The sequence below is a fragment of the Diabrotica virgifera genome, chromosome 6 (genome assembly GCF_917563875.1).
Source record: "Diabrotica virgifera virgifera chromosome 6, PGI_DIABVI_V3a".
Classification (NCBI taxonomy): Eukaryota; Metazoa; Arthropoda; class Insecta; order Coleoptera; family Chrysomelidae; genus Diabrotica; species Diabrotica virgifera.
Genome location: NC_065448.1, coordinates 25,781,020 through 25,805,266, shown reverse-complemented (window position 1 = coordinate 25,805,266; position 24,247 = coordinate 25,781,020). Strand labels below are relative to the sequence as shown.

Sequence of the window (24,247 nt, the reverse complement as noted above, 5' to 3'; positions counted from 1 at the left end):
ACCTACCTACATTTAGATATTTTTGTCATCAAACACTTTACTGTTTTTTTTTTCTGCGAAACATATTTTTATGCAATATAGATCGGAGTCATTTTTAGACAGCTTTTTTTATGACATAGGGTCTAATACCAACAAAATTCTTACGGCTTTTAAACATTCCTGAAAATTCAGGCCATTAAAATTAGCATAAAATATTTTATTAGTCTGGACCGTTTTTAAACCTCTTGGTACGAAAAAAAGAATACTTAAAACACAGACTACACCAAAATCTATTAATGCGACTACCATGTACAGGATAATAAAAGTGATTAGTTCCAGTTTGGAATCTTATACTAAAATGATCTTGGAGTTATGTATATTACAAGTACAAGAAAACGTCCCTACAGAATATACAGGGTGACCATTTGAAAACTTCTCACCGTTAACATTAATTTTCATTTCCGTAAATAATAGATATGAAAGATACACGAAAAACAAAGAATAATTGACGGGGTTAGAAGTAAAAGGGTTTAAGCGCACTTTTTTAAAATGTTACTCTAAGTACAGAATCGCATACTTAAATGGTATTAGGTTGGAAGTTTTGTCCGACAAAATACATTGAACGTTTTCGTAGTCTGACGTTCCAAATTTTTAACCTGTTCCACAATTAAAACTTTCCCTGTTCCAGTGTTCCCGGCGTTCCCATACATCAAAGTTTGTCTGACCAGACACCATTAAGCTATTAACAAATTTTCAGCTTGCTATCAATCAACTTTTTTTGTTACGCGGGATCCAGGTCTTGATGGCGGTTTTTGACCAAATACCGGTTTTCGGTTATACCGGTTTCTTTTGCTTACGGTTTAACCTAGCGGTTATAACCGGCCAAAAAAACCGGTTTTTGGAAAAACCGGTTTTCGGTTTTTTTAATTCAATAGGATACAAAGTTACATTTACAATACACTTTAGTTTGCGATACTCCATTCGACTCGATATCAATATGATCAAAATTAGTACACTATCGAAACTATCGAAAACTACTATCGAAAGAACATGTATTACTTTTAACACGTTTGTATATTTGTAGAAAAGGTACATTTTAACTCATTTAATACTTCCTGTATGAGTGTATCGTTTTGAAAACGTAGCGAAATTCTTGGAGATTCGTATTCGTAATCAGTAATTCGATATTCATAGTCAGAGCATTATTTTTGGTAATCAGAAAAAGTCATTCACCCACTTTCAATGTCAAGAGTGAAGTGTAAAAATTAGATGATGTTTGCGTCTAATTCAACCAGATCACTTCTTACGTAAATATTATGATTACAAATACCTTTTCAAGGAAATATTATAATAAAACTTAATAATTGTTTCTAGCTGATGTGAGATTGCATTTTCAGTTTGCTTCTGTATTTTATAAAATAAAATAAAATTTGAATTATGGTTTTATTTGGAATAATTACTTGAGAATAATAATTCTGATTGGGATCCAAAATAATACCTAACCTAATCCTAATCGCCGTAAAAACCTAATAACCGGTTTTTACTTTAAAAAGAAAAAACCGGTTATAACCGGGACAAAAAAACAACCGGTAAAACCGGATATTGCGAAGTAAAAAAACCGGTTTTAGGTTTAAACCGGTAGGTTTTTCCCATCCCCAATAAGAGTAAAGTTGGCTAGGTGCTACGTTTTCTCGACTTTGTTTTACGGAATGGAAGCTTGGACCTTGAATGCGGCATCAATGAAAAATTGGAATCATTCGAGTTGTGGGTGTACAGAAGAATTCTGAAAATATCATGGACAGAACACGTCACAAACAAAGACATTCTGAGAAAGATGAATAAATAAATGGAAAGTCTTAAGTAAATCTTAAATACAATCAAAACCAGAAAATTGGAATATCTCGGACATATTACACGTGGAGAGAGATACGACATGCTCCAACTCATTATGCAGGAAAATATCCAAGGAAAAGAAGTAGCGGGCATTGGCAACTATCTTAGGTGTAAAATATCAATAAACTCAGGTGTAAAAAATCTTATTTAAAAGAACCTCGCAAATATAAGTTTTTGTTTATTTTATCTGGAAAAATGTTAATAACAGAATCGTAGAAAGAGGGTTCTGTCATTAATCCATTTCAAAAGCGTTACTCGATGGAAATTAAAGAAAATGACGACATTCTATCTTGCAATTGGGTATTTCTTTGGCATGTTTTAATCCGTTTCATTGCTGAAAACCCTTTTTCAACGGATGCACTTGTAGCCGAAATTATTAAAAATAGGTTTGCCAATTTAAAAGGTTCCTGAAATGCATTATCAAGTTCTGAAGACGTTAAATATTGATACAATTCTTTTTTAAGTTGGATAATCATAATGTCAAAAATTTCAAAAAAAAAGTCGTCAACGACACTCATCCATGTTTAATAGGGATGTTCACAAAAAATTACAAAGTCATTTCAAACATGTAAATCGATTAAGAAACACCCTAGGAATAATTGTCCAAAATTTCAACAAAATTGAAAAAGCCTTTCTATAAAAAATATTTATTAGAAATCTAGCATTATTTTAAATTTCAAGAACGCTTCTCTATTGGCCTGACGTCACTAGTTGCATACCCCAAGCGCGCGTCATTCTCATAGTGTTACTGTTTACCTGTTTGACGTTTCAGGTCATTTTATTTTATTATCTTCTTGTTTTATCAGGGTTAAAGTGGAGTTTTATAGTGAATTTGTTTAGTTTAAAGTGGATAGACTGTTTGTAAGGACATATTTTGGGTTTTACAAAAATAAACAAATAAAATGGAAGAAGGTTTTCAGAAAGCCGATTCGTATAAACTACCGACTGTAGTGTAGATGTAACAATGGTGTAAGATTTATTGGCATCTTGTAAAAAAATAAATCTACCACAGCTTTACTGAGTGTATATTCCATATAATTTTCCATGTCTTCTTTAAGCTAAAAAAATAAATGCTTAATACTCCACAAAAAAAATAAAGTTGTATGCATGCATTATACGCATGCATATTGTATACATACATTGGCTGGTTATTACTTTACCTTGGTTAGGTGTATTAAAAATATTTTTATTCTTCTTCATGTGCCTTGTCCGTTGTGGACGTTGGCTATCATCATGGCAATTTTAATTTCATTTGAGGCGTTTCTGAATAACTCGATAGATTTTTGTCCAAATCATTGGCGTAAGTTTTTAAGTCATGAGTGTATTTTCTTCCGGGTCCGCGTTTGCTCTCTATTTTACCTTGCGTTATCAGTTGGAGTATACGATATTTATCATGCTTCATGATATGACCGAAATATTTAAGATTTCGTTTCTTAATTGTAAAAGAGATTTCTTTTTGTTTTCCCATTCGACGCAATACCTGTACGTTGGTGTGGGTCGCCCAGGATATTTTGAGGATACGTGGGTACACCCACATCTCGAATGCCTCTAGCTTTTTCATTAATGTTTCCATTATTGTCCAGGCCTCTGCGCCATATAGCAAGACCGGAAATAATAACATTTTAGCAGCCGCATTTTTAGTGGGAGAGATATTATGTCGCAATGGGTGAAAATATTTCTCATGCATGTTGTTAAATGTTGCTATGTCCTTTTCAACTCTAGATCTTATTTCGGTTGTTTCGTATTTCGAGTTGACAACTGTTCCAAGGTAAAAAATATTTTTGAACTTGGGTATTATACATTTTCATTTCAACCAATCTTTTCACTAAATTATTAATGATTTTAATATAATATAAAGTCATACCTACATCCACATGTAGTTATTTCAAGGTTTACTTTTACTGTATGTATTATTAGAATCCCGTTTTTAGGAATATCCCAGTTTAAGGAATACAAATTTGAGGTCCCGAAACTTTTTCATTTACTCTTTAAGGGGGTAGGTGCAAAATCGTGGTCCAATGCTATTTAAATTCATTCATTTTTTTCGAATCCTGAGAAAACTAATAAGTATTTTTGAAATATGTAAATGCAGAAAGAACAATTACATTATTACCAAGGGCCGAAAGTCTCTGGAAAACTTCTATAATGTTTATTTTGTTAAGTTAGTTCTTTAAGTTAGTTATTTTAAGTTCTAGCTGCAACAAACGATTTCTTTTTCTGTTTTAAATTGGCTGAAACGGTAATAAAAATCTTGTCAGAACTGTTTTTTGATGTATTTACAGACCCAGGAACAAAACACCACTTATTTGGCTTTATTCTTAATAATTAAAGACGTAAAAAACTGCGCACATTCAAATACACTGAGTAAATAAGTATACAAAACTAGTCGTCGGTCAAAGACGTTACGACTGCTGACGTCACAGACCATAGCCTCGCTGCAGGGTACCTACCGTTTTTCTAGCCTCCAAGAAAATCAACATTATGAACTCATTTATCTTAAAAAATATACATTTTTAAACAGTTTTATGATTGTTACGTTTTTATATACCTTGTAATCTATTGAATTTAACTATATTTAAAAATTAGTAAACATCCCTATTGCACGCACACTGTAATAGGTAAGTAACCATTGTAACTGCATTGTAACCATTCCAAAAAGTGGTAACAAGCCTACTAATATCCACAGCGCTCCCACGCCTTCGCCTTTCAAAATTTTCAGACACGAGCAGTCTCCGACCGATAGCCGATCGACCATCATGGTGTATCCACATTTAATAGTGGTAATAAACCTGCAACAGAGTCACATAAATTCGCCAATATTTTCGTGCGTCTAGTTGGCCTTTAGTGAATTACCATTAAACTCATATTTCTATTGAAAAAATAAAATAAAATGGAATTATTTCACAGTAGTCATAAAATATTTATTTGCAAGATTTTTAACTGTTACCAATGGTAACAGTGGTTACATGGACGCTTCGCCAGTGGTATAGGGAGATGTCGAATATCATGGCTGCGCAAGTGCGCAACCTAATAGAACGGTACTGATGTACCTACATCAAATGAACTTTTCAGAGCAGCCGTCTCTAAAGTCAGTAAAGTCCGAATAGCTATGATGGTTGCCGACCTCCGTCGCGGAGATGGCACTTGAAGAAGATATTTACGAAACGCCTACCTCCCAAAAATGTTCCCAAATCGAAAAGTTGTCCGACTCAACATGAATAACTGAATGAAAAAAAGTCTCATGAGGGAGGTAATAATTTTTTTATGTGTTTGCCCAAGGTCTAGTAGAGTTGAGCAATTTTTAGAAGCTGTATAGTTTTCATGATCTCTGTAGGGCTGTTGAGCACTTCCTTAAGAGTAGGTGTCAAAGTCAAGTGCAATATTTTATAACATTCGTATAATCCAAGATAGAACGGTATGAAAAAATGTTATTACCTAAGCCAACCCAGCATTGCGAAGAAGAAATGATTAAACATTATAAAATAATTGTATTATACAGTGCGCTGGAATAAGTGTTACACACCATATTTAATTTATTTATTTTTAAGTAAAATTTAATAAAAAATTTTTGTCCTGGTAAAAGGTATATAGTTTAAAAAGCCCCTATAGGGCTACAAACATAAACAAAACGTTTTCGCTCTGTAACAAGAGCATCATCAGTGTTACCTAAAATAAGTATACCCGTATTAATTAAAGCAAAATGTTAAAGTTAAAATGATGACCAAGGTAAAAGCAAAGTTTGGTTATACTTGGTGAACCACCCAAAAATACAAAGGTTGAAACCTTTTACAAATAGAATAAAAGTCTTATATAAATATAAACATCCTAAAATCCAAAGGATGGATAAAATTCCTATGGATGTGGCTTTAGGGCAACATATGACTCCCACAGGTGGTAAGTGGGTTAATTAATTATGTCATTATGTTATAAGAGGTGACAGGCAACTACTAGCAGATGAGATTTCAAAGCGAATCTGATGTCAGGACGACAATTGTCAATGGAACTTAGAGTTCTATGAAATGTTGGTTACACTAGCCAATAAAATTTTTCGCTTTGAAATCTCATCTGTTATTAGTTGCCTGTCACCTCTTATAACATAATGACCTAATTAATTAACCCACTTACCACCTGTGGTAAGAGGAAAGTTGATAATACTGGGGGATTTTAACGCTCGAATAGGCAACCAAGTAATACCTGGAATAAACAAAAACATAATGAGAATGTCAAAAACGAAAATGGAGAACTGATGATAAACTTCTGCACGAATAACGAACTTCGAATAAACAACACCTTTTTTGACCACAAAGACCAACACAAATATACATTCAATAATACCCGTGGACAAAGATCTATGATAGATTATGTTGTAACTAACAGAGATATACATCCATCAAAAATAATTGACGTAAGATGCCTCAACTCAGCAGATGTAGGTAGTGACCACAGCCTAGTATTATGTAAAATTAGAATCACCATGAAATGCTTCACACCTAAGAGAGTGGCACCAACACAAACAAAAATCAAAGTCGAAGGACTAAGTACGGAATCCACGGAGTACTTATATAGAAAAAGAATATCAGAGAAGATTGCTGATAATGAAATATTTTTTTTTTATTGTTAGATCGAACCGGGTGGCCATGGGGCCCGTACTGCAGCCTGAGTAGGCTTATTGCACACCGTTCGGTCTCGGGTTAACCATCATTGGGTTTTTGTCCCCAATGGGTTCGGGATTACTTAACTTGAAGTTAAGTCGTCTGTTACCTATAAGAGGTCCATTCTCCCAGCTAGCAGGACAAGACCCTTTATTAGGTTCTTTACCTGACTTCTGACACTTAGGTTCGAGTTTTCGACCCCGTATTGCAGTCGCCATCGGGTTTGGGCTGGACAGTCAAATATGACATGTGAGGCAGTTTCATCTGCCTCCCCACATCTCCTGCAAACAGGGTCTCCGTGAAAGATCCCCATGTTGTGCAGGTGTTTTCTTAGGGTGCAGTGTCCGGTTAGTAAGCCAGTTACCGCCCTAAGCTTTTTCCTTCCATAATGAAATATTAGAAAACGATAACATCGAGGAAATCTGGGAAAAACACAAAACACAAAAGTAACATAATTAACGCAGCAACAGAATCACTTGGAGAGAGGAAAGTAACGAATACCAATATATCAAAAAAGAAAACCCCATGGTTTCGAGAGGAAGTGAAGATATAATGTGAAGAAAAGAAGAAAGCCTTTTTACAATACAGAACACAACAAACACAACAGGCATACAACCACTATAAAAGAATTAGAAACGAAACAAACACTTTAGTCAGACAAATAAAAAGAGAACACTGGGAGAGTTTCTCAAAACAGATGGAACACGACTTCTACGGAACATAAAAGGAAATATGGAGAACGATTAGAGGACAAAGAAAAGAGATGAACGAACTAATAAAAACGAAACACATTCAGAAGGAAACTTGGGCAGACTATTTTCGATCTCTGTTTGATAACGAACCACCAACACCTGAAGTGACAACAAACGAAGAAATAAATATTGAAGAAGCAGAGGTAACGGAAGCATTAAGGAAATTAAAAATAGAAAATCACCAGGAGAGGACCGAATATTGAATGAACTCCTAAAGTATGGAGGACAAGACCTGACCAAACAATTATTAAAACTAATCCAAAAAATAATAGAACACAACAGAATACCACAAGAATGGAGATCAAGCATCCTAATACCTCTCTTCAAAAAGGGAGAAAAATCGGACCCGGAGAATTACAGAGGAAGTAATTTATTAAACACAACACTAAAATTAACGACCAAAGTGATAACAAACAAACTGAATAAAATTATAACATTCGCAGAAGAACAACAGGGTTTTAGGTCGGGAAGATCATGCACCGACGCTATATTTATAATGAGGCAGATTCAAGAACAATCGTTAGAATACAACAAACCGGCATACTTATGTTTCGTGGACCTTAACAAGGCATTTGACAGGGTAAAATTAAAGGACGTTATCCATTTATTGTACGCAAGAGAGGTACCTCTAGGAGTAATTAAAACGATAGAAAATATCTACCAGAACAACACAATAAAAGTAAAAGTAGATGAAGAATTAACTGACCCAATTGAAGCTGGTAATGGGATAAGACAGGAAGATTCCCTAAGTCCTCTGTTGTTCAACCTGATCATGGACGAACTAATAAAAAAAGTAAGAACAAAAAAAGGATACCAAATGGGAGAAAAACAACTTAAAATAATCTGCTATGCAGACGACGCAATACTAATCTCTCAAAGTGAAGATGATTTACAACGTATGCTGCACGAATTTAATATAACCGCTAGAAAATTTAACATGTTAATTTCCCCAAAAAAGACTAAATGCATGGTTATAACAGCAGATCTAATAAGGTGTAAATTAGAGCTGGAGGGTCAAATAATAGAACAAGTCATGGAGTTTAAATATCTAGGCATCACACTAGGCAGTTACGGAAAGCTCGAAACAGAAGTGGAAGATCAGGTGAATAAAGCAAACAGAGCCGTAGGTTGCCTGAATGAAACAATATGGAGAAATAAAAACATCGGAAAAGAAGTGAAAGGCAGGATTTACAAAACAGTCGTCAGACCAATAATGACATACGCGGCAGAAACACGACCTGATACAGAAAGGACAAAAATAATGCTAGAAACGGCAGAGATGAAAACATTGCGAAAAATCGATGGTAAGACGCTGTGGGATAGAGCTAGAAGTGGAGATATACGAAGGAGATGCAAGGTGGACAACATTAATAACTGGGTGAAAAGCAGAAGAGTAGAATGGAACGACCACATAAGCCGAATGACAACAAATAGAGTAGTAAGGACGGCGAGAGACGGTTTCCCAATAGGAAGACGATCAGTGGGAAGACCACGAAAACGATGGAATGACAACTTACTGGAAACACATTGAAAAACAGACAGAGTAATGTCTAGTCTATATAAAAAAGAAGAAGAAATCACCTGTGGAAGTCATATGTTGCCCTAAAGCCACATCCATAGGAATTTTATCTATCCTTTGGATTTTAGGATGTTTATATTTATATAAGACTTTTAGTCTATTTGTAAAAGGTTTCAACCTTTGTATTTTTTGGGTAGCTCACCATGTGCTTGTAAGTATGTATAACCAAACTTTGCTTTTACCTTGGTCATCATTTTAACTTTAACATTTTGCTTTAATTAATACGGTTATACTTATTTTAGGTAACACTGATGATGCTCTTGTTACAGAGCGAAAACGTTTTGTTTATATATTTGTAGCCCTATAGGGACTTTTTAAACTAATATACCTTTTACCAGGACCAAAAATGTTTTATTAAATTTTACTTGTAATTAATGGTATACAGCCAGCTACAGGAATTACTTCCTTGTGGATTTTTATTTATTTTTAGCAAAACGCTCGAACAGGTCGATTTTTAAAATAATCATAGTATATTATAGCATCAATGTTTCTAACTTTAAGCGATCCCTCTTCAGGTGACAGTCATAACTTTGATTTTTTTTAATGGGAAAGTACATCTAGACCAGGCGAAAACGGCGGGTTCGAAGGGAAAAATATTCCCATGAGATTTTTTTGCATAATCACATTCGTGAGACATCCCAGAATAAGGTTCAAGAAGTCGCCCAAGTGAAAAGTGGGCCAATTTTTTTTTAATAATTTTTTTTTAATCAAATTGCAAGAATCAATATTTTTGGCCCGAACAATTTTTTCTTTAATTTTTTGGACCATTCTGGACAAAAAAGGTCTCTTATAATTTTTTTCTAAAGTTGATCGTTTTCGACTTATAAGCAATTTAAAATTGAAAAAAACGAAAAATGGCGATTTTCAAGGCTTAATAACTCGGTTAAAAGTTATTATTATGAAAGTCAATATATGACTAAATCAAAGTTTGAAGCCCCCCCTACAAGATCCTGAAGAAATTTTTGTCATTATTTTATTACTAAGCTGTTATTTTTAAGTAATAATAATAAGCGCCATGCACGTGTGCGGGGCTGTAAATGCTGAGTGCGAGAGAGAAGCTATTCCAGCAGTCCAATTGTGCGTCTTACTCGCACTCACACTTACTGCAGCGTCAATACGATACAACCACTCATTGTTATTAATTAAAAATAACAGCTTAGTAGTAAATTAATGACACAGATTTCTTCAGGATCATGTAACGGCGACTTTAAACTTTGATTTAGTCACTTTCTGACTTTCAAAGTAATAATTTTTGACCGAGTTATTAAGCCTTAAAAATGGCCATTTCGCGTTTTTCAAATTTTAACTTGCATATAACTCGAAAAAGATCAACTTTAGAGAAAAATTATAAGAGATCTTTTTGGTCCAGAATGGTCCAAAAAACCTAAAAAAAATTAGTCCGGGCCAAAATATTGATTTTTGCAATTTGATTAAAAAAAAATGTTAAAAAAAAATTGGCCCACTTTTCTCGTGGGCGACTTCTTGAACCTTATTCTAGGATGTCTCAAGAATGTGATTATGCAAAAATATCTCATGGGAATATTTTTCCCAACGAACCCGCCGTTTCCGCCTTGTCTAATCATGTGACACCTCATTTAAAATCTTTCGAAATACTGATAGTCGGAGAGATAGAAGCGGATTTTGTGCGTGATAAGTAATATGGAAAAACTATACGGGGATATGTTAGTTTGTACATGATTAGTTGTGTACATGACTTTCACCAACGGTCGGAAACCAGAGTTGGGGCCGAGGGTAGTTATAAGGGGTCAAAGTCGCGGATTTTATTATTTTTTTTATGACGCTCATGATCGAGATAGTGCACCAAAATTTCGGAATAAGTAGGTCATGACGTAACAAAGTAAAATCTCCAGGGGTGGCACGCTGCGTGGCCGACAAAGGGGTGGGGCGGGGGGGAATTCAAAAAATATTAGGGGTTTTTTGCGACGTTCGTGATTGAGAGAGTGCACCAAAATTTGGGAATAACTAGACCATGACATAACTAAGTAAAATCCTCAGAGCCGGAAACCAGAGTTGGGCATGAGGGTAGTTATAAGGGGTCAAATTCGCCGTTTTTATTTTTTTTTGTGACGCTCATGATCGAGATAGTGCACCAAAATTTGGGAATAAGTAGGTCATGAGGTAACTAAGTACAATCTCCAGGGGTGGAACGATGCGTGGCCGATAAAAGGGGGGGGAAGTGTGAATATAAAAAATATAAGGGGTTTTTTGCGACGTGCTAGATTGAGATAGTGTACCAAAATTTGGGAATAAGTAGACCATGACGTAGCTAAGTAAAATCCCCAGAGCCGGAAACCAGAGTTGGAGATGAGGGTAGTTTTAAGGGGTCAAATTTGCAGTGTGTATTATTTTTTTTGTGACCCGGCACAACATTTGTCCCCAACGCAGCGTTCCGTCCCTTAGATTTTACTTAGTAATGTCATGATCTACTTATTCCCAAATTTTGGTGCACTATCTCGATCACGAACGGCAAAAAAATCCCCATATATTTTTATTCTCACCCCTGCCTACCACCCCTTTGTACCCCAAGCAGCCTTCCGCCCCTGAAGATTTTACTTAGTTACGTCATAACCTACTTACTCCCAAATTTTGGTGCATTATCTCCATCATGAGCGCCACAAAAAAAAATAATAAAAGCCGCGACTTTTACCCCCTATAACTACCCTCGTCCGCCACTCTGGTTTCCGCCTCTGGGGATATTACTTAGTTATGTCAAAAAAAAAAAAATTATCCAGGACCGGCCTAATATTGGATAGTAGGAGGCAAGACTGCAGCAGTTTGATTGGCTTCTATACTGCGACTCACCAACCCGTTCGGCAAGCGTGGTGTTTTATGTTGCCAACATCCCCTCAAATAAATCGAAATGTCAGATTTTAAAACAAAGACGGAAAGACCCCAGGTGAGTAGGATAAATCCAGAGTCTCACACTGATTTATCAGTCTGTCCCAAGGATTCTGGGGGGGACAAAAAACTGACGAAACGAGAAATACGTAAACCCTTTTCATTCTACGTTGCCACCTATAATGCCAGAACTCTATTGTCAGAAGAAAAATTCTTCGAAATGGAAGATGCAATCAAAGAAATTAAATGGGACGTAATAGGAGTCTGCGAAATACGACACCGTGGTGAAAACTTAAAGACGCTGAAATCAGGACACCTCTTCTATAGCATTGGCTCCGAAACCGAATCAGTTGGAGGGGTCGGTTTCTTCATCCATAAAAAACATAAGAAAAACGTAGTTGATATAAAAAGTGTGTCTATAAGAGTTGCCTATGTAACCCTAAAGCTCAACAACAGGTATAAACTGAAAATTATCCAGGTATACGCTCCAACAACACAACATCCAGACGAAGAAGTTGAAGACTTTTATGATGATATATCTGTAGCTCTAAAAGACACACCCACCCACTTTACAATCCTGTGTGGGGATTTTAATGCAAAATTAGGCCTTAAAGAAGACGAAGCAGAGACATCACTAGGAAATTTTGGAACTCTAGGTAGAAATGAGCGGGGAGAAACACTCTTAGGCTTTTTGCTACAGAATAACTTGTTCCAAATGAACAGTTTTTTCGTTAAAAAACTACATAGAAGGTGGACGTGGGAAAGTCCTGATGGTAAAACAAGAAATGAAATAGATTACATTATCAGCGACAAAAAACAGATTATCACAGACGTGAGCGTCCTAAATAAATTTACTACAGGAAGTGACCATCGAATGGTAAGAGCCACAATAAAAATAGACCTCAAAAAAGAACGTAATCGTTTGATAAAAAAGAAAACCTTGCAAGCCTGGACTCCCCCATTAAATATTGATAAATACCAACACCATATAAACGCTGCTTTGGAAAGAAATACAACTTCAGATGAAAGTATAAATAGCTTAAATGAAAACATAATTAGAACCATTGAAGAAAGTCAACGAAAAAACTGCCCAAAAAAGAAGAGAGATGAAAAAATAAGCCCAGAAACTAGAGAACTAATCAAAACGCGAAGTAAAATGAGAGGAAGCGAAAATACTGAAAAAAGTGCGTTAAGAGACATCAACAAGAAAGTGTCAAAGGAAATCAGAAAAGATCTAAGGAAGTATAAAACTCAAAGCATCCAGAAAACCATAGAAGAAAATAAAAGTTTGAAAGTTTTACGAAGGAAATTGACCAACGGAAAATGCGAAATACATAAATTAAAAAATAAAAACAGCGAAATAACATCAAACAGAGAAGATTTACTAAATATCGTAGAAGAATTTTATGTGGAACTATATAGGAGCCAAAGGCTGAATCAAAATAATCTGAGGGAAGCGGTTTCAAAGAAAATAATAAACCAAGGCTCCGAAATACTACCAGAGATAATCACTAGCGAAATCCATCAAGCACTGAGAAAAATGAAAAATGGAAAAGCACCAGGTGAAGATGGAGTCGTAATAGAGGCCATTAAAAACGGAGGCCACATTCTTATAGGTAAAATAAAAAATCTCTTCAACTTATGCCTTCATCAAAAGTCGATACCTGAAAAATGGAAAAACGCAGTAACAATACTTTTGCATAAGAAGGGAGATAAGACAGACTTAGAACATTATAGACCCATTAGCCTGCTAAACCACTTATACAAACTCTTTACAAAAGTAGTGACATCAAGAGTAGAAAAGAAGCTAGATTTTTACCAGCCAAAAGAACAAGCTGGATTTCGATCAAACTTTGGGACAAACGACCATCTGCAGGCAGTCAAGTTACTAATTGAGAAGTCAATAGAATATAATAAAACCCTTGTCCTAGCATTCGTGGATTTTCATAAAGCCTTTGACACGATAGAGCTGGATAGCATTTTAGAAGCTCTAAATGAATGCCGCATTGACTACCGTTACAGTACACTCATCTATAATATTTATAAAGAGGCAACAATGAGTGTTAAGTTACATGATAAAACCAAACAAATAAGCATAGAACGCGGCGTAAGACAAGGCGACACACTCTCGCCAAAACAATTCATAACTGTTCTGGAATATGCCTTTAAGATGCTCAACTGGGACAATAAAGGGATCAAAATAGATGGAGAAAAGTTAAATCATCTTCGTTTTGCAGATGACATAGTCCTTATAACTGATGACCTAGGAGAAGTAAAGAAAATGCTAAATGAGTTAGACGCTATCTGCTGGAAAATAGGCCTGAAAATGAACTTTTCTAAAACTAAATTTATGACTAATCTGATTCCTAGCGGGCAGCTGATTATACGCGAACAAGAAGTAGAACTAGTGGAAAAGTACATTTACTTGGGTCATGAAATTAGAATTGGCAGAGATAACCAAACATGCGAAATAAAAAGAAGATTAACTCTTGCTTGGGCAGCCTACGGAGCTCTGAGAGACATATTTAGGAGCAGTATACCGATCGGTTTAAAAAGACAAGTGTTTGACCAATGTGTGCTACCGGTAATGACATATGGAGCAGAGACACTGACTCTAACCAAGGCAACAGCGTCGAAAATGCGGGTTGCTCAAAGGCGCATGGAAAGATCCATGCTGGGCGTAACTCTACGGGATAAAATAAGAAATGAAGATCTCAGACAAACAACCGGTATCGCAGATGTTGTAGAACGTATCACCAGGCTCAAATGGAACTGGGCAGGACACGTCGCCAGGCTGAAAGATTCAAGATGGGCACGAAAGCTGATGGAGTGGAGACCAAGAGAAGATAAACGAAGTAGAGGAAGGCCGCCTACACGATGGGCAGATGATATCAGGCGGATTAGTAAAAACTGGCAAAAATCAGCACAAAACCGTGAAGTGTGGAAACAATTGAGGGAGACCTATGTCCAGCAGTGGACGTGAATTGGTTGGATGATGATGTCATCGCCTACTTATTCCCAAATTTTGGTGCACTATCTCAATCACGAACGTCGCAAAAAACCCCTTACATTTTTTTAGATTCACCCCTGCCCCACCCCTTTGTCGACCACGCAGCGTTCCACTCCTGGAGATTTTACTTAGTTGCGTCATGACCTACTTATTCCCAAATTTTGGCGCGCTATCTTGATCATGAGCGTGACAAAAAAAATAATAAAAAACGGAACTTTGACCCCTTCCTTCCCCACTCTGGTTTCCGGCTTTGAGGATTTCAATTATTTATGTCATGGTCTACTTATACCCAAATTTTGGTGCACTATCTCAATCACGAACGTCGCAAAAAACCCCTTATATTTTTTATATTCACCCCTACCCCCACCCCTTTGTCGGCCACGCAGCGTTGAGCCCCTAGAGATTTTACTTAGGTACGTCATGACCTATTTATTTCCAAATTTTGGTGCACTATCTCGATCATGAGCGTCATAAAAAAAATAATAAAATCCGCGACTTTGACCCCTTATAACTACCCTCGGCCCCAACTCTGGTTTCCGGCCGTTGGTGAAAGTAATCTACACAACTAATTCAACATATCCCCGTATAGTTTTTCCATATTACTTATCACGCACAAAATCCGCTCCCAGCTCTTAGACTATGATCACAAAAATGATTTTTAAATGGATTCATTTTGTTTAAATTCTGAGAAAACTAATATATATTTTTGAAAAATTTAAACGCAGAATGAAAGATTACGTTATTACCGAAGGCCGAAAGTCCCTGAAAACTTTATAATGTATATTTTTCTTATTCTGATATATTTTTTCTTTGATACCGCCAGATCTACTTTTCCTTTTAGTTTTTTATTTTCATGTTTGGCTTTTATTTAATTTTTGAAATCTGTATCATCTATTAGGCTAATCTGTTTAAGCTCTTTCAGTACTTGTTAATACTTTTTTGGTGCTAATTCTTCGGCATAGTATTTTGTTCCTCTCATCTTGTGGCCAAGGTGTTGTAGTCTTCGTATCTCATAATTTTGTTCTACAGTGCGCAGGAATAAGTGTTACCCACTCCCCATATTAACTCATTTATTTTTAGTAGATAGCATCAATGTTTCGAACTTTACTAGATTCCTCTTCAGGTGATAGTAATAACTTTGATTTTTTTGAATGGGAAAGTACATCATGTGACACCTCATTTAAAAGCTTTTGAAATACTGATTACAAAAATGTATTATACTTGCGCAAAATTTCGGTCCAATGATTTTTAATTGCATTCATTTTTTTGAATCCTGAGAAAACTAATAAGAATTTTCGAAAAATTTAAACGTAAAACGAAGGATTACATTATTATCGAGGGCCGAACGTCCCTAAAAACATCTATAATGTTTATTATCTATATATGTTTATTTTAATAAGTTACAGGGGTGAAAACGAAGAGACAATTTAGTATGATTTTTAATTTCAAATATATTATTCAAAAGAAACTTTTTGCTTATTCTAAGGACTTTCGGCCCTCGGTAATAATGTAATCTTTCATTCTGCGTTTGAGTTTTTCAAAACTACTAATTAGTTTTCTGAGGATTCGAAAAAAATGAATGCATAAAAAGCATTTGACCGAAATTTTACACAAGTATTATACATTTTTGTAATCAGTATTTCAAAAGCTTTTAAATAAGGTGTCATGATGTACTTTCCCATTTGAAAAAAAATCAAAGTTATGGCTGTCACCTGAAGAAGGATCGCGTAAAATTCGAAACATTATATATACTATAATTTTATAAATCGACCTGTCCGAGCGTTTTGCTTATGTGCTAAAAATAAATAAGTTAATATATGGGGGGGGGGATAACACTTAGTCCAGCGCACTATATAAATGTACTACACAGAGAAATAAGAGTTATATAATCAAAATCTACTCACCTTGTGCTCCTTTGTTGGCGTTTCTATCATCTACACTCAAATTAACGAACCCGGATCTCAGAGAATCTTCCAGTGAGCAGCTTTCTTCTTCTTCATCAGAGACTTTCTCTATGTTACTAATGACATTTCCATTTTCTTCATTAAAATTTGCGTTGTTGTCGTCGTCCCAATCATCTGCATCTGCACACCAATCTGTTGCCGCGGTTGTCTTGGGTCCAATTGCAGCTGTTTCTTCAGTAGTCTCGATTATTTGGTCTTGGGAATTCACTCTGATGCAGATCCAGCTACAAAATAGGCATATCGTATATGGTTCCATTTATAAGAAACGATTCACGTACAAAAGACACAAATAACAATAAAACATACTTAAAAATGACAGAGATAAGAATAGAGGAGTAACTATTGCTGACAGTTCCATGACAACATGTCAACGGCCGTAACACCTTCATTATTTCCCACCAACACATCATCAGCATACATTAACACCAGGGTATGTTACCCTGTAGTTGTAGTTTCGCTGTTATCTGATATAAAACGAGTGAGAATAAATAAGGACTAAGCACCGAGCCTTGGTGCAATCCTACTTTCGCATGAAATTTATCAGTCTCTCCCACACGTGTCCTAAGTTGTTACTCTTTCATATATATCTCTCACAATCTTTACATATTCACCGGGGACTCCTTTCTTATTTAGTGTCCACCACAAAATATCTCGAAGAACTCTATCATATGCTTTCTCAAGATCAATGAGTACATCTGTGGTTGATCTGCCCTGCATAAAGCCAAATTGATTATCGGATATTTCGGTTTCTTCATGTATCTGTCTATTAATTACTCTTTCCCATGTTTTCATGGTATGCTAAGTAGTTTTATGGCCCTGTAGTTTGTGCGCATTGTTGTATATCTCCCTTGTTTTTGTAAACAGGTATCTACTAATATAATGCTTCTCCATTCGTCTGGCATTTGTCCAACCTCCATACTTCTATTGAATAAACCAGTTAGCCGCAACTTGTTCCTGTCTTTCCCAATGCAATGCTCTCCATACTTCCCCAGGAGTATCATCTGATCCAACTGCTTTACATTTTTTTTTTATTTTTTGAAGTGCCCTTTTGAATATCCGACGACCTGAAGGACACTAAGGATTATGAGAAAAAAGAAGAAGTGCTCGAACCACTTCCTCATTTGTTATTTTGGTGACCATTGATGTTACTATCTCCCTTAACTTAACTGGTTTTGCTGTCAAATTATTCATGTAATAGCCTGTCAAAGTACTTTTTCCATTTCTTTTTGATATCCTTTTCGGGAATAGTACTTATTTTATTATTTTCATCTAGGATACATCTAATTTGATTAAAATCTTTTGCTTTCTGCTTGGCTGTTTAAAAATTAGCAATAATTCCAAAAAAAGTGCAAAAATGGAGTTTCTTCTTTAAAATATTTTTACCCCTTAAACGTATGTTACAATGTTACATGACTGAAGCGTGTGCTAAATTTCGTTAGGATCCGTTTAATAAATTTTTCATAATAATTTTGCAATCCTGGGCTCAGAGTACGCCAAATAGAATTATATTTTGCTGATGTCACAAAATAGAATTTTATAATGGGAGAATCGACGGTTGCTAGGCAACGTGACGTCACTAAAATAGAATTCTATTTGGCGTGCTCCCGCACCAGGGTCCGCAAAAAAAATTACGAATTATGCTGGTCTCCAAAATCAAAGGTGTAACGAAGATGATCCTAAGCGGGGCGGGGGGGGGTTACAACTACTTAATGGTCTCTGGGGGGTATGGAATAGTGCAGCAGATTCGTGCAAATATTATAAGAATTGTTCATTTAATGATAGAAGCATATTATTTGGACCACACATACTACACATATAAAGGTTCAAAATTAGATAGGAGGCCATCTCAGATTTTATTTTTTACAAAAAGGGCGGGCATTCAAAATGGCGACGATACCTATGTGACTAATAACACGATAACTTTTGAACGAAAAGTCGGACTTAAACCAAATTTCGTATATGAGTTCTTTTTTTGGTGTATAAAATTGAGCTCTTGAACCGGAAGAATCGGTTTACCAGAAGTTGTGTTTTTCCTGATTTTTTATGTAAAAATATGTTATTTTTTTCAATTCTTTCACCCTGTACATATTATTTTTTCAAAAAGGTAATACCGGCATTAAAAAGAGCGTAAAATATTGTTTAGGAAATATTTTGATCTTTTTAGTTTTGTTAATTACCATTTAATAAATGCGTAACTTATCTTCACATGTACCTACGTGCAGCAGATTCGTGCAAATATTATAAGAATTATTGTACATTTAATGGTAGAATCATATAATTTGGACCACATATAGGGAAAAGGTAGGTAAAGTGGAATGGGTGGGTAAAGCGGAATAAGCTTAAAATTTAATTTCAAAATTGGCGGTTTTTGTTGTAACTCCTACCACAATATACCTTTTGACATTTGGCAATATTTACTTCAATATGGCGCACTTTCATTGATATGTTCATGTGAGTTAAACAAGATCATTGTTTTTTAACAAAAAGTTGTAATATTTGGTGACTAAGACGAATTTTCTTATCAGCAACAGGTAAGTTTTTCTAACCGTATTTATTATCTATTGTATAAAATGGTTATTTGTGGACATAAATACTCTTTCTTTAACTTATTAGCACGTTTGGTTAGTAGCTATCGTGTTTGTACAGAAAAAATGTTGATGCGGGTAAAGTGGAATGAAACGTATGCGGGTAAAGCGGAATGACGTTCCACTTTACCTCCTAAAAGTTTAACAATGTTATTAAGTGACAACATTTTTTTAGCATGCCTAATTTTTACAAACGAAAGACTTCCCAGCAGAGTTGGGACGAGAAGGCAATGGCTGAGGCTCTAACTGCATGTCAAGGTGGTTTATCAATTCATTCTTCTGCAAAACAATATAACATTCCATCGACAACTCTTTTTAGAAGATTAAAGCGACCACCAGAAGAACGTTTAGTGAAGCAATTTGGACGATTCCGTTGCGTGTTCACGGTAGATCAAGAGAGGATGTTGGTAGACTATATTCTTAAAATGGAAGAACGCCTGTTTGGGCTAACTATTTCTGACTTAAAATATCTTACCTACGAGTTTGCCATACGAAATAACATTGAACATAGATTCAATAATGAGAAGAAAGAAGCTGGTAAAGTATGGTTGCTTGGTTTCATGAAACGGCACCCAGTTCTTTCACTTCGACTTCCAGAAAAAACGTCAGCAGCGCGAGCGTCAGCATTTAACGCAGTTAGTGTCGGAAAGTTCTTTGATTTATTGGAAGACTTATACCAAAAACACAACTACAAACCTAACCGCATCTATAATTGTGACGAAACCGGAATCTCTACCGTGCGAAATAAGCCTTCAAAGATTATTTCAAAAAAGGGGAAAAAGCAAGTAGGAGTTTTATCATCAGCTGAAAGAGGTACGCTTACAACTGCAGAAATTTGCTTCAACGCTGCAGGGGAATACATCCCTCCTGCTCTTATTTTTCCACGGGTGAGACATCACTTTTGACATTCGACATTGGAGTTCCTCTGAATACCAAAATTTTCACGCATGCTTCTGGATGGATGCAGACCGAAATCTTTACGGCTTGGTTTCACCATTTTATTAAATTTGCGAAGCCTACCTCCGAGGACAGGGTTTTACTAATTTTAGATGGCCATTCAACCCACATAAAAAACATTGAAGTCTTAGAGCTTGCTAAGAAAAACTTTGTAGACATCCTGGTGCTACCACCACATTGCACACATCGACTTCAGCCACTGGACGTATCATTTATGTATCCCATGTCGACCTTCTATGAACAGGCAGTGCGAGTTTGGCTGCGAACCCACCCGGGGAAAGTTGTGACGATTCATGATGTCGGTCCTCTCTTCGGAGAAGCTTACTTGAAGGCAGCTAGTATGGCAACAGCTATCTCAGGATTTAAGAAGACGGGTATTTGGCCGTTTGAGAGACCTGATCCAAACGTTTTCGTGGCTGCAGATACAACTGATCGTCCTGGGCCTCTACTCGCTACATCTAACCTGCCATCAGCGTCCACTCCAGTGTCAAATGACATTCTCCTCCATAAGACTATTGTTAGTCCTGCGGATATTTTACCTATCCCACGGGTCGCTTCAAATATCGAAAATCCAACGAAGAAAAGGGCTCGATCAGGAAAAACTGTAGTAGCAACTTCTACCCCTTTTATTGAAGAGTTTAAGAATTTGAAGGCTCCGACCCCAAAAAATCCAACCAAGAAAGTTACGAAGCAACTATTTCAAAGCGACAGCGAAGAAGAAGATGATGCAAACATCAGCATTTATAGTGACACCGACAGCGGTTCAGAGTTGGACCTACCAGTTCAAATTCCTACCATAAAAACAGAAGATATTAAGGAAGGGATATATGTAGCTGTAGAGTACAACGGACAAACATTTCCCGGTTTAGTAATTTCAAAATCAGGTGAATCAGCGTCTGTAAAGTGTATGGAAAGGACGCAAAAATATTTCAAATGGCCTAATAAAGATGATGTATTAGATTACAACATTAAATAATATTAATTCATTTTAAGTTTTTGTATTCCGCTTTACCTCCAATATGGCGGGTAAAGTGGAATATTACACCACTTTTACTTTTGACGTTTTTCTCCGAAGTGGTGATATATTAGTTTAATTTCTTAACAGTACTACGTAGGGCTATAACGTAAGTGGCTTCTTCCATAAACTCAAACTTTTAAGACGAATACTTCTACCGGGATACAAGCTTGAATCGGTAATTATTCCACTTTACCTACCTTTCCCCTACTTCACATATAAAGGTTCAAATTTAGATATGAGGCCATCTCAGATTTTGCCTTTTACAAAAATGGCGGTCATTTAAAATGGCGTCTATACATATTATGTGACTAATAGCACGATAACTTTTGAACGAAAAGTCCGATTTCAACCAAATTTGGTATATGTGTTCTTCTTTTCACGAAAATAATCAAGGTCTTGAACCGGAAGAATCGGTTTACCAGAAGTTGCGTTTTTCCTGATTTTTTATGTAAAAATATATGGTTTATTTTTTTAGTTCTTTCATCCTGTATATATTAATTTTTCAAAAAGGTAATACCGGCGTTGAAAAGAGCGTAAAAATATTTTTTAGGAAATATTTTGAACTCTTTAGTTATGTTAATTACCAATTAATAAATGCATAACGTATATTCGCATGTAACTATGAAACTATGTGCGGCAGATTCGTGAAACTAATATAACAATTATTGTGCATTTAATGGTAGAAGCATATAATTTGGACCACACATACTACACATACAAAAATTCAAATTTAGATATGAGGCCATCTCAGATTTTGTCTTTTACAAAAATGGCGGGCATTCAAAATGAATCTGCCGCACATAGGTACATGTGAAGATACGTTATGCATTTATTAAATGGTAATTAACATAACTAAAAAGTTCAAATATTTCCTAAAAATATTTTTACTCTCTTTTCAATGGCGGTATTAGCTTTTTGAAAAATTAATATATACAGGGTGAAAGAATTGAAAAAAAAACAACATATTTTTACATAAAAAAACAGTCAAAACACAACTTGTGGTAAACCGATTCTTCCGATTCAAGACCTCGATCTTATTCATCAAAAAAAGAAGCTTCATGCCAAATTTGGCTGAAATCGGACTTTTCGTTCAAAAGTTATCGTGCTATTAGTCACATATGTATAGTCACCATTTTGATTGCCCGCCATTTTTGTAAAAGGCAAAATCTGAGATGGCCTTACATCTAAGTTTGAACCTTTATATGTGTAGTATATGTGGTCCAAATTATATGCTTCTATCATTAAATACACAATAATTCTTATAATATTTGTACGAGTCTGCCGCACATAGGTACATGTGAAGATACGTTATGCATTTATTAAATGGTAATTAACATAACTAAAAACTTCAAAATATTTCCTAAAAACTATTTTTACGCTCTACGCTTACCATTTAATAAATGCATAACGTATCTTCACATGTACCTATGTGCGGCAGATTCATTTTGAATGCCCGCCATTTTTGTAAAAGACAAAATCTGAGATGGCCTCATATCTAAATTTGAATTTTTGTATGTGTAGTATGTGTGGTCCAAATTATATGCTTCTACCATTAAATGCACAATAATTGTTATATTAGTTTCACGAATCTGCCGCACATAGTTTCATAGTTACATGCGAATATACGTTATGCATTTATTAAATGGTAATTAACATAACTAAAAACTTCAAAATATTTCCTAAAAACTATTTTTACGCTCTATTCAATGGCGGTATTAACTTTTTGAAAAATTAGTATACCCAGGGTGAAAGAACTGAAATAAAAAAGAACATATTTTTACATAAAAACCAGGAAAACACAACTTTTGGTAAACCGATTCTTCCGGTTGAAGACCTCGATCTTATACATAAAAAAAAGAATTTTGAATGCCCGCCATTTTTGCAAAAGGCAAAATCTGAGATGGCCTCATATCTAAATTTGAACCTTTATATGTGTAGTACATGTGGTCCAAATTATATGCTTCTATCATTAAATGCACAATTGTTTCATCGGATGCACTAGAATAGTAATGGTGTTAAGCGTATAGAGCTCAAAGTACATCCAAATGGGGGGTTATAACCCCCTGGTTACGCCTATGCCCAAAATAGGCAGTAGATTAAATAGTCGATTTTCATAGATATAAGGAAAAGCTTTCAAACGCTTTTTGTAAAATTGAAATCGGTCAACAAGGAGAGCCTAGCGAATTTTTTTATTTCTAGTGGCGGAATAGCCCCTATGCGCGCCAAGCAAAAAGTGAATCGGCTTCCCCCACCACCATAACTTAAAAAAAATCCCTAGACTCTCCTAGTTGACCGACATAGATAAATAATATAATATTACCGGATTGGTTGACCGATTTCAATTTTTCAAAGTACACTTAAGAGGTTGAGTCTTTATTTATATGTAAAAAGAAATAGATTATTATATTAGTGCTTATTTTGGGCCCAGCAAAATTTTGCAAATTTGCAATTTTTGTTGCAGACCCTGGATTGCAAAATCATTATGCAAAAACTTGTAAACCGATCCTAACGAAATTCAGCACACGTTTATTCAGTCGTATCACGTATCATAGAGTTTTTCTATTTGGAATGTGAAGGCTGTAATTTATGTTTATTAAAGGCTCGAAAAAATTTAAAGAAGAAACTCGCATTTTTGCACATTTTTCCCAATTATTGCTATTTTTTTTTTAATAAACGGTGCCAGACGATTAAACTGTCACACTAATTTAAGACATGTCCAATTCAAAACAGATTCCGCCTGGGCTGGGCTTGTTAATGGCAACGAAAAAATCGCATTTTTGAGTTTTTTGATGGTTTTTTGACACTAAATTATTAATTATTACCTAAGTACCTATTACCTAATTTCAGTGGCGCACCGAGGGGGGGTTTGGGGGTTAAAACCCTTCCCAGGGCATATAAAAAATATATAAATACGTAGGAAAACGTAACTTATCTTTCACAAACAAAAAAAAATTTCGGTGCCCAAGCCAACCCCCCCAGAGAAAAATTCTGGGTGCGCC

The 24,247-nt window shown here is 35.6% G+C and overlaps 1 protein-coding gene across 1 annotated transcript in view; it reads right to left on the bottom strand.

The window, feature by feature from the left end:
- The window catches only part of LOC114327004 (programmed cell death protein 2-like), a 157,942-nt gene that overhangs the window by 132,727 nt on the left and 968 nt on the right, over positions 1-24,247 (bottom strand). Inside the window, exon 3 of the mRNA XM_028275504.2 lies at positions 16,629-16,912. Within this exon, the coding sequence (XP_028131305.2) occupies positions 16,629-16,912 (284 nt within the window). The remainder of the gene's footprint in view (positions 1-16,628; positions 16,913-24,247) is intronic.